Here is a 12247-nt window from a genome sequence, read left to right on the forward strand (position 1 = left end):
TTAAAACCCTGTAAAACATTATTGTGCAAACACAACAACTTAAAATTATAATTCCGCTCATTTCTAACCAACTTTCAAACAAAATCAATTGACCTAGGAAAAGTACAAAAATACCTTTTCAAACTCCCTTTATTATCGTCCACCTACATACATGCATATACCTAAACTATGTCTCTGCACTAACATATCTAACTATGTCTATGAGTAGAAAAGTTTTCCTTAGAATTTGATTGATTGGAATAAAATTGAATAAAATCTTTTCCTTAGAATTTGGTTGATTTGAATAAAATTAAATAAAATCAATCCAAGGTATTTTGGGCATATAATCCAGTTTACATCTGTTAATCTTCAGGATTTTGAGTTGAGTTTTTTAGGTTTTTTTATGTGCTGAATCCAAACAATGCAACAGTGAGATTTGAAAAAAAAATTTGGTTGATTTGAATAAAATTAAATAAAATCAATCCAAGGTATTTTGGGCATATAATCCAGTTTACATCGGTTAATCTTCAGGATTTTGAGTTGAGTTTTTTAGGTTTTTTTATGTGCTGAATCCAAACAATGCAACAGTGAGATTTGAAAAAAAAAATAGGGCAAAATTCGGAGCTGCATCGGTAGACAACGCGTATATATAAATCATACTTCAACAAATTTCACAATATATTCAGGTAAAGCTCGGTAAATGGGCTGTTCAAATTCACTTTCGTACGTCCTTTGTAAAACTTACAAGGAAAAGCACACGCAAACCAGCCGCCTTGAAGTTTAGAGAGAGATGTTCATTTTTAATTGTTCAATCCTGGCTGTGATTGATGACATCAATCGTTGTTATGATTAATTATTACTTAAGAAAACCATTTAGTCACCCAATAATATTTCTTATTGTTCTTCCATCCCATGCAACATTGGTTGAATAAGATTGTTCTTCCATACACCATTGAGGCCACCTAAACTTAGCCTCGTAAAAATAACCTAGTTGGTATTTAAAAAGAATTAAGCACAGTGAAATTGAGAAGCAGAACCCTTGACAACCAAGCGCCATGATCGTGAAAAAATTACAGGCTACCATATAGGCAACTGCTAAACCTCTCCATCATACAGGTAAAGCAGAGAGAACCTTAATCTCAAAAGAAAGATCTGCACCGAGTAGAGATGATGTCTGTTGTGTCCTTGCAGGAATTGATTATAAGAAGAAAGACCCGGAAAACATAATGAACCAAATCTTAGAAACACCAAATTTAACACGTGACCGTCAAATCACTAATAGCACTGGCTTGCTTAAAAGCAGACCAGTCTAATATTTGGATGCCATATGTTACACTGTTACAAAGGTCCAAATTGGCTGAATACAGTATGGCATTCCACGGAGAATGTTCCATGCCGACCCTATAAAACTGGAACTAACACTTTACAACTTCAGTGCTAAGAATGTACACGATTCTGCAAAGAACGAGCAGGCCAGATAGGCTCCTCATAGAACAAAGAGCCTCCAAAGCACATTCAGCAAATGCTTTAACTGACAACATAAGTTGTGGGAATCTTCACAATTTGGATTTAAAATTTAACATCTATGGAGAAAAAAACAATGCAGATTAGTGCACGAATTTCTAAGAAGTCCAAGGATCATAATACTGCTGGATCCCGAAATAAATAAATGGAGATACTAATAAGATTAATAACTTTACTGAAATCATAAGAGATTGACATTACAAGAATTCATGTTTTCAAGGCCGGTCATCCAGACATTTTTGCTTTTGCAAAAAATACCCCTGCAAAGAGGCCTGCACAAGAACGAGAAAAGTTCATCAATGCAAAATGCAAGAAGGACAGCGTCACAGCACTCTCATAATCGATGCAATGCAAGCTAGATAACTAGTCTTCAAGATGAAAAGCATGATTAATTGCTAAATGCTAGTATATGGAATAAAGATTCCAGCCTTAACAGGGATTCCAAAGGCACAAGACGATGATATAGGCTGGAGTTTTCCAGAAAATTCATTGAATCCAAAACCTTTCTAAATAAAACAAAGAGAAGTTAGTTTAGGATTTACCGAAAAGTATGCTTAACAGATTCTCAAAACTAGTCGGTACTTTGAATAGCAAGATTCCAGCTACAGAGAGAGGAATCTTGTTCAGTGATCCCACCAAACTACACAACCAATGAAAAAAATTCAGAATACCATTCTGTCATTGATGAGAAGCAATCCAACACTGTTTCCCAATTCTAAGGAATTAAAGCAAACAACAACTAATGATATAAGTCCAAGTTTAACATAAATAATAATGGATAACAAGAACAGTAATCAAATAAATGATATTTTCAATTTTGAAAGTACAACTTTAAAAGGCCCTCATAGCGCAAAAGGTCCCAAGATTTCAGAACATGCATGCAATATCCAATCCCATTAAAAATAAACATAAATGCCGTATACACAGACACAAGGATGCTGCCTTATTAGTGCCTTAGAATGTCATCAGTAATTCTGACAATTTTAGACGCTTTCAAAAAGACATCTAGATTTTTTCAGTGTAATAATTTCAATTTGACAAGGAAGCACAACCAGTATGTTGATTTTCTGCTACCTCTTTTATGTTTATTAACCATATTCACATGGAACAAACAAAGAAGCTATCTGGTTCATGACCCACAATAATTAGTTCTCATTACAAAAGGTGACTTAAAAAATTGCTATCATCACTCTCAATTTATGTCAGTTGTTAATATTTTTCGCCATGCATAATTTTTTAAGAAAAAGTGCACTCGAACTTTCTATAAATAAAGTGGAAGAGATTCTTACCTAATCCATAACACCAACTAATATCCTCAAAATATTGACCCAAAAATATAAAATATCACTTCTGCATTCACTGAATATAAATTGGCATTCACTGGTTATTATTGACTTTTCATATGAAACAACTACAAGGATTTCTTTTTCTTTTTTCTTTTGGGTGGCGTGGGGGTAACCCCAAGGAGAAATTTTTTTTCCTCTTTGGACAGTTGGCCGGGAAGCAGCCCACTATGAACAACACATAACATGATGCCAGAATCCTCCACTTCTTGCTCTGGTCAGATTTATCTCTCCCATCTGACATTTCTTTTTGAAGGAAGGTGGGTCATCCATCTGCAAGTACTTTAACCATTTTTACAATTATGTGCTTTCACTTAATGTTATGGGCATACTAATATGGATCAAGGGGACGTAACATCCTCTACAAATCGATTATGAATGGGACGAAATAGTCTATCAAGCCTTGTAGGCTATTGTCCTCCAAAAGGGGAAAAAACCCCAAAAATTCCCATGGTTGGGCAAGTTTTGGGGCAGCTGGGTGAAGAAACCCAAAATTGGGGCTTGGAGTAAAATTTAGTCAATCATTTTAAAAGAAGAGACCCCTCTAGGAAATCTATAAGTATGAGAGGGATGAATTCATTTTTGATCACTAAGTGTGGATCATCTTATTTGTTTCTTGAGCATTAACTCTGAGGGTTTTAAAACCCCATTTCTCTCGTTGATTTCGGTGGTGAAAGATTCCACCCTAGTTGGCACCCATCTATCTTTTCTGCAATTAGTTCTGGCACAGGGATGCATTTGAGGAGACAACGAAATTCTAGGACGAACCATCTGGAAAAGAGTAGCAAAGTTCTTATTTCTCTAAGTTGTTGGATTGGCTAGAGATACTTGCAACAAAATCCTCTCAATTCTTGATTCAATTCAGGCCCAAGTTTTTCCTTTTGAAAGAAGTAGCGGGTTTATTTTGTGCTAGGTCCTAAGTCCACCCCCGTAGGGTTTTCTGGACGAAATTGTGGTCATAGCGCCTCAAGGAAAGCAAAGTCCGAGCAAGAAATTGGTGGGTCTCTCTGTGTCTTGATCACAGTTATGTGGAGATAAACCTGAAAGGCTGGGCGTATCCTTAGGGTTTGTTTTGAACAAAGGCTCTAAGGCTTGGAATCCGTGTGCAAGGAGCCCGCAACATATCAAAGTTATAGTTTAAAGTCAAATGCTAAATTCGGGTGGATGTGTGGTGGATGCTAAATTGGTCTAATCTTCTGTAGAAAGGGGCCGAGGCTAGCAAAGTTATCCTAGAAGCCGACTTAAGGGAGAAGACATAGTATTCATCAAGTCAAATTATAAAAGGAAGCCTTTCCATTCAAGCAAAGGGAATACAAGGTAATAAAGTTGGTCAACATCCATCACACGTGTTGCAACTAGAGTTTTTGAAGAGGCCGAAGGTTGCAGGTTTGATCCAAGAAGACAAAATCTGAAGGATAGCCAAGGAGGGAGAAGCACGCAGTTTGACCATTGTTGACTTAAGGAATGAGAAACAAAACAAGGAAGCCTTGTGACTTCGTCTTGGAGAAGTTAATAAGTCAACAGTCTTGGTCTTGCTATTCGTAAATTGAAGTCTCTATAAGAAGAAGAATTCATTTTGGGTTTTCCTCTCAAGTTGGAGAGGTTTTGGCCCTGGCTCACTGCCTACATCTTGTGTTTCTTGTCTCTTTATTGTTCATGGTTTGATAGTTGTTTGATGAAGAAGAACACTATAGTAATATAAGTAAAAGAAGAACCTAATCTAAAGAAGTAAAAAGGATTCACAAGTAGTTACCATCAAAGAGAAATCACCTAATCCAAATGCCCTAGATTTCTCAACAAAAGTAAATAACAAGAATAAGCATGAAAATGATCCCTTACATGTACTAATGAGTATATCCAATCATCAAATTATGCCAATAATGAAGCTCCAAGATCAAGAAGATAGAATCCATACATCAAAATTCATCCATGAAACAAAACTCATCCTTCAAAAGGGAATACGAAATTCTCAAGTAGCTACTAAACCCAAATCCAAGTGATGATGAGAGAGTGAATCCCCTGTCATCTATTAATACAATCTCTAATGAGTTTGATTTGCCTAATTTGGCCTAATTGAGCCCCAAATAATAAAATAATGTGCAATAATAACATCCCTTCATGACAAGCCCGTCAAGATAGCTCAATAACATAAGAATCAATAAAATGAGTCTTGTGCCATTTGTTGAAGTTTCTAAGTTTAATTAGTTTAGAAACCTTTTATGCACTTTTTCTGATTTATTCCTACCTACTTGTTATTTTTCTTTAACAAGTTATTTACAAAGTAAACACTGAAAATAAACACTAGTGCGTGCTCAACATATTACAGATCAGAAACTAAAAGAAACAAGAACAAACACACCACATGACACCATTATTTTTGGACCAATGTGCCCGAAAAAACCTAATGCGGGAAAACGGTGCAGCTATCTGAGGGTTTTCTTATTAAGCAATATCAGAGTACAATCTAGGTGCCGAAACTGGCCTACCCAACAGAGAATTTCCTTGGTAGCTATACCTCACGGTTTGAGAGAAATCTCCTAGTTGAAACCCCAAAAAATCCTTCTGGCAGCTCCTCAGCACAAAACTGCTCTGCAACCCTAGCGTTTGCCCAAACTGGACTGCGTCAGCCCCTCTCTGTCTCACGCTGGCCTTGCATCAGCATTTCTAGGCCTGCGTCAGCCCCAAGAGGCCCTGCGTCAGCTCTAGGAGCCTCTGCGTCATTTGTGTTGGCCCCTCTGTTGCTCTCCGCAGCACTTGGTTGCTTCTGCGTGGCCCTGCGTGAGCCCTTGCTGGCTTTGCGTCACCCTCCTTGGCTGTTGCACTGCTCTCTCGACATAATCTCTACCTTCTCTGTTTCTCTGTACTCAATGCCCCTTAGCTGCTCTCCCGATCACTGATTCTATCTCTCTTAGCAAACCCCGCTTCTAGAGAATAGAATGACTGATCACTCTGGTGTATTCTCCAAGTGACCCTCAAGCCTCCTCTTATCCTTTTCCTGTTGACATCTCAACGGCCAAGATTAAGTCCCTAATCAACGGCTAAGATTAGATCTAGCTTGATCCATGTCTTTTGGACCATTCTAACACAGAATCATATTAATACTCATTAATATTTTATTTTCCCTAAGTTTAGACTTAGGGACTCCATTAAAAATATTAATTATTTTAATATCTCCTGATCTGTTTAGAATTTGCCCAAACCCTTTTTGGGTATTGAAGATCTCATGTGCTCCAACCTCTCCACCAAATTTCGTGGCTAGAGCACATCCGATGCTACCCCAATCAACACCATTGAGAAGGCCTAATGAAGTCCAAAATGTGCCATGATGTGTGGACAAAGGGTTGGCCCCTTGTTTTCCAAGCAAGTCATTGTGGTGCTCCCAAGTGCTTGTGGGGACACAAGGGCATCCTCATGGGTCTCCAGGTGGATCAAAAATGTCTGTAAACCATTTGTAAGGGCTAAGATGATGACATAAGCCCTCCCTTTATCTCTTGAAGTGAGACACATCCTCATCTAGACCTTGGAAAATTTGCCAAGTGTATGGTCCAAGTGTGTTGTCAACTAGGCATGGTGAACTAGGTGCATCATCCTCATCCAAAAGTTGAAACACGAGCAATCAATGAGCGACGTTGGGGATCCATGAAGTAATCTCTGCTATGGTGGAGGCCCATAGGTCTCAACTCTCACCTTACAAGTGCCAATGTGGCCCTCTGGAGGGCTAGGACGCGGTATAGGGAGACTAAGCCCCAAATAGAGACCCACCTGCAATCTTGCATAAGATCCAATGTCTCCCCTTGCTCTCCAATACAACAAATCATTAGAATAATCAAATAAATGAGCTTACAAATCATGGAATCAATGGAGCACTTCATGGTGGCTTGCCTTTCCATAGTGGGCTTTGGCGTGTACAAGTGTCTCCAAGTTCAAAAAGGGGGATACCCAAGGACCCTATTAGGTGATTTCAACCTTTAAAGCGGGTGACACGTCCATGGTACATCCATCAGGTGATAGTGCCAAACAAATAGTGATGGAACAGAGTGGGGATCAGGGGAATGCTCCAAGCCACATGCCATGGTACAAGGGTAGCTATAATAAGGGAAGCCCATACCTGGATATATGAGTGTAGGAGGGAGAAAATTGTGGTAATTGAGTTACCCCAGCCTTTGTTTTTCCACCCTTCTTCATATGCCTTTTTTCTTTGCTTGATTCTTCTTCATAACTACTCGGGGCTCCAATGGATGAGAGCATGATGTGTAGGGTATAGCAGTAGGTACCCCCTTTTAAGGTGGAGCACTTCATTGCCCACCATGGTTTGAGATAATCATGGGTTCCTTTATGTGGAGGGGGCTCATATAGGGCCCATAGGAACTAGGATGATGGCCATAACTAAGGGGTAGAGCTCATATTTGACTTTTGCCCATGTGTTAAATGTGTATGTCTCGACCATCTTTTGCATTTTGTGGTACATTTTCTATTGAGAGTGGCCAAATTATGTTTTTTCTTTTCTTTTTAGCTGTGTTGACCATTGGAGTGACACCTAATGATTATATGAAGACTCCACGCCCAAGGATGATCCAGAGGACACTTGTACCATCAAATACCATCAGTCAACAATGTTTTTTAACTCTACTTCTATCTTCTCATCATCTTTCATGTACCCAGATTCCACACCCTACGGGGAATTGTAATAAGTGATACTAGTAATGAGGAGTTTTTGATTCTGTAGCAGGCCTAGGATGTTGGGACTCGATCAATAAACGAGTACACCTTGGAGTGCTTTTTTATCTGGTTAATTATCCATTCTTTTTTAGAGGTGGATAATTTTCTAGGTTTTTTCACTCACTTTTTACTCCAAAGACGGAGTGACGGTTTGAAGGTTGAGCCCCTAACACATTTTGGTCTCTAAAGTCGATGTATATTACCATACTAAATCACACAAAAAATTTCGTGGAATTTATCTAGGTCTAAGTAGGATTTTTTAATAATTACAAATTTCCCGCAAAACGGGATTTTCTAATTATTTTCTATGTAATGATGTAAATAAGTGGTCTTGGGAAATGTCTGGGGCGTATGACTACTCGAAATTTATCTTCAAAGACCCAACATTATCCTAGGACCCACTTTGAGGGTCAAAAAGCGACTTATAGTCCCTCAAAAGTAGATTTTGCTAGTGTCAGTGCAAAAAATGAGGAAAGAATTCAAAAAAATGAAAAATTGGAAAAATTCATAAAATTTTCCAAAGTCAAAATAAATCACACAAGTGAATTGGTGATGGAGGGAAGGGCGCTCCGCACTGAAGCTCCACAGGGACTAGGGTAACAGGCCACCGACTTTTTGTTGTCGCTATCCTTCTTTCGCAATCCTCTTGTTGTGCGAAGCTCACCGTGACGGCTTGTGTGCTGGCACCCTACCCCTTCTCCGACCGTTACCTGCATCCTTGATTCTGTTTGCCACTGTCGGAATGGAGTTAGACGCTGTCAATTATTTTGCCGACTCGAATCCCTACGAGCCGATTTGGTTGCACCCTCATTCTGTGTCAGGCTCAGGTCCTCACTGCACGTCGTCTCTCCCGCAAACTAATCCGTCATCTATCACTGAACCTCCTGGACCATCCGTGCCCTACCTGTCAGTTTCCACTGCATTCGATGCCTCACTTTGGGCTTGACTGCCCTTGATTATCTCCCGCTACGCTCAATCTTTTAGCCGCCTGCATCGCTCCCTCCCCTACATTTGACTCCATTCCGTCTGAGACTCCCCATCATCCCGCATCATCCGACATTCCCACTACATTCGGGTTGACACAATCAGGGATATCCTCTACCCATTTCTCCACCCCGGACAACGTCCCTAACCCTAACCCTACCGTCTTCAGGGTAGCTTCCCTATTCCATCTGGCTGCTTCAACATTCCGGTCGTCAACCCTCGGAACGCCTCCCTCTCTCCACAGGCGGACTTACAAGGCAATTGGGACCCCTTTGGGACCATTCGACAACTCCACGGACTAGTAAGGCCAAGAAAGGCAAGTGCGTCAAGGCCACAAGCAAGGACATCAATCTCAGATTTGGGGAAGGCATCACTATGGGCAAAGTGGTGGATACTACAAATAGGGTTCTGGTGGGGCGTGTGAGGGGAAGAACCTACTCGGATGAGAGGCTTCGCCTCTGGACCATGGAGATTTGGGGCACCCTACTCAAAGAACTTCCGTCGATCACCATTCTAACACGAGGTTGGTTTGCCCTCAACTTCCACCGGGAAGAATACACAGATTGGATACTCTCCCGCTATTGGCATATTGAATTGGCCCGATGCTACTAAAACGATGGAGCCCCTTTTTGATCCAGAGGTGCTGGTCTGATTTGGGTTCGCCTTCCAGGGTTGCCTCTACATTTTTGGTCGGAGGACATCTTTATTCGCATTGGCAATGCACTAGGTACATATTTGGATCATGATAAGACTTATGAATCATCTGGAAACAAATCCATGGCCTGCATTCTGGTTCACCTAGACACCAGAGAAGGATTGGAGGAAAAAATTACTCTGCATTGGAGGCACTTCACTCGCAAACAAATCCTAGACTATGAGGGGGTCCCCTTCAGGTGTAGAAGGTGTCATAAGGTCGGGCACCTGTATAAGGAGTGCCCACCCATTTCGTCGGCGACCTCTTCATCGATAAAAGGCACTAAGCATCACATACGGAAGATCCTCAGGTGGAAGAACAACCTTCTCGCTCTGCCAGTCCGACGACTATGGATGGGGACACTTCTATGCCAACTTGCTCAGTCTCTCTGCAGCCTACATCCCTGCCCATGACGAGATCTTGGATTGTTACGATGGCTGCTCTCTCCATGGGTACATTTCCTCCCCTCTACTCTTCTGTTTCTTTTGCATGCACTGCACAGCAAATACATGTTGCATTTGCATCCATTCCTTGCTTGTCCACATCCCCTCTCACATGTCCTCTTGATCTTCCTTCATCAATCTTCTCCACTACCCCTCCCTCTGTTACTGGAGTTGGCCCCATCATCTCACCTGAGCCCTCCACCACTTCTCATTCACACTCATATAATCTTCGCTCCCGGGTATCCATCCCTCAGGGTTAGGTCTCTCTTCCCTCACTGCTGAGACAAACCCTCCCGAGGGCCCCTTCTAGGATTTCGAGAGAAATCTTACTTGTCGGGGTTGATGTGGCCCTGGGCAGACAATCCACTATTGACAGGGTTCTTAGAGCAAAGAACACCCTCATTCCAGACCATCCATGAAGTGGTTGTCCTTCAACTGCAGAGGGTTAGCTAGCCCTGCCAAAAAACTAGCTCTCAAGAGGCTTCTGGATACAGAGCCATCCAACATTATATTTTTACAAGAAACCCTAGGGAAGGCTGAGCAGGTTACCCAGATTCTACACTCTATGATGCCTGGTTGGTGCTTTCATGCCCTAGATGTCAATGGGAGATCTCGGGGGTATTGCATTAGGCATTAATTCTCGATCCATCAACCCTATTTCTATTTGGGGAGGACCTGGTTTTCTGGGAATGGACATCTTCTCCTCGGAGTTGGGCAGGAACTTTCGTATTGTCAATGTCTACGCACCAAATCACAATAGGGTGGAATTCTGGAACTATCCCTTGCAGCTCTACGCACCAAATCACAATAGGGTGGAATTCTGAAACTATCTCTTGCAACTCTCCCTAATGAATTCTAATAATCTAATTTTGGGAGGTGACCTCAATTTCACGATTGGTCATGAGGAATCTTGGGGACATCATTCACAGCTGGATCCTCTATCAGATCATATGGAACATCATCACCTAATTGACATCCCTATGAACAAAAAGCAGTCGGCATGGCATAATAGGAGGATTGGTGATGCGACTCTGGGTAGGAGATTGGATCGATTTCTCATCAAAGAAGACTTGCTTGGCACCCTCACTAATTTTCGTCAATGGGTTGGATCTGGGGGGATCTCTGATCACTCCCCCATCTATCTGGAACTGGCTGGTCCATCCCAAAAGCCCAGAGCACCCTACAAGTTCAACTCGACCTGGTTACAGGACCCTGAATATCATAAATTAGTTACTGAGTTTTGGAGAGACCATCCTCCTACACAAGGGCACAATCTAGCTGAAGGTTTTTGTCAGAATCTCATGGAACTTAAAAGTCTCTCCATTCAGTGGGCCAAAGAAAAACAATCCAGAGATGACCAGACTCTCTGTGATATTGAACACCAACTCGCTAATCTGATAGATGACCAAGGTCAAGGTTTCATCTTTGTTGAAGCAAAAGCTACCCTCACTGGGCTGGAGGCACAGAGGTCCAAGATACTACAGGAACGTGAGGAGACTTGGAGACTTAGAAGTAGAGCCATCTGGCTAAAGGTAGGGGATGACAATACTAAATTCTTCCACAATTATGCCAAAGGAAGGCAGGTCTGTAACACCATTTGGAAAATGCCTACTGATCATGGACAGTATGCTCAAACATTTCATCAGCTGGCACATCTGGGAAATTCACATTTTCAACAGCTCTTCAAGGCTCCCCCAAGGACCTCACTTGCTACAATCATTCGCATTGTTGGTCACTTCCCTCAGTTTGTTGACCTAGATATATTTGAAGACCTCACCAAACCTATTACTATGGGGGAATTGGAGAGCACCCTGAAATGGTTCAAGAAGGATAAAAGCCCTGGCCCTGATGGATGGTCTGTGGAATTCTACCTAGCCTTTTTTGAGACTTTAGGCTTGGATCTACTCAAGGTCGTAGAGGAATGCAGGATTATTGGGTGTATGTATGAGGCCATCAATACCACCTTTATTGCCCTCATACCTAAGGTGGATTCCCCCAATCCTTCAATGATTTTCGGCCCATCTCCCTTTGCAACTGCTTATACAAGATTATAGCCAAAATCATAGCCAATTGTATCAAGCCCATTCTCTCGGACAACATATCTTCTGAACAATTTGCTTTCCTCCACAATCGACAAATTCATGAGGCCATAGGCACAACACAGGAAGCTCTCCACTCAATCAAATTGAAGAATCTGAAAGGAGCCATTCTCAAAATTGACCTATCAAAGGCTTTTGATCGCGTTAGTTGGCTCTATCTTAGGATGTTACTCACTCACCTTGGTTTCCCTATCACATTCATCCGATGGATTATGTGCTGCATCTCTACCGTCTCCTTTAGTGTTTTATTAATGGCTCTGCTCCAATTTCTTCCATGTTGAGAGGGGCCTTAGACAAGGATGCCCACTATCCCCATTACTTTTCCTGCTAGTCATGGAGGGATTAAGCAAGTTGTTCACTCATGAAAAAAGAGCTAGGAGACTTCGGGCTCAAGATCATTGATTAGTGCATCACTCCCCTTTTTTCGTTGATGATGTGCTTATCTTCCTCAGTGGAGGCATC

General features: G+C 41.4%; 1 protein-coding gene across 2 annotated transcripts in view; it reads right to left on the minus strand.

The window, feature by feature from the left end:
- Positions 1–629: 629 nt before the first annotated feature.
- The window catches only part of LOC149219376 (GDP-mannose transporter GONST1-like), a 297856-nt gene continuing 286238 nt past the window's right edge, over positions 630–12247 (minus strand). For both annotated transcript variants that reach the window (XM_089384353.1, XM_089384352.1), the window contains exons 9-11: positions 2046–2143; positions 1705–1775; positions 630–1562 (exon numbers count right to left, since the gene is read on the minus strand). In XM_089384353.1, coding sequence (XP_089240479.1) covers positions 1729–1775; positions 2046–2143 — 145 coding nt within the window. In that variant the 3' untranslated portion in view covers positions 630–1562; positions 1705–1728. The remainder of the gene's footprint in view (positions 1563–1704; positions 1776–2045; positions 2144–12247) is intronic.

This window comes from Pinus tabuliformis, chromosome Q (assembly GCF_031772625.1).
Source record: "Pinus tabuliformis cultivar Carrire ecotype Pingquan chromosome Q, CPIR1, whole genome shotgun sequence".
NCBI lineage: Eukaryota > Viridiplantae > Streptophyta > Pinopsida > Pinales > Pinaceae > Pinus > Pinus tabuliformis.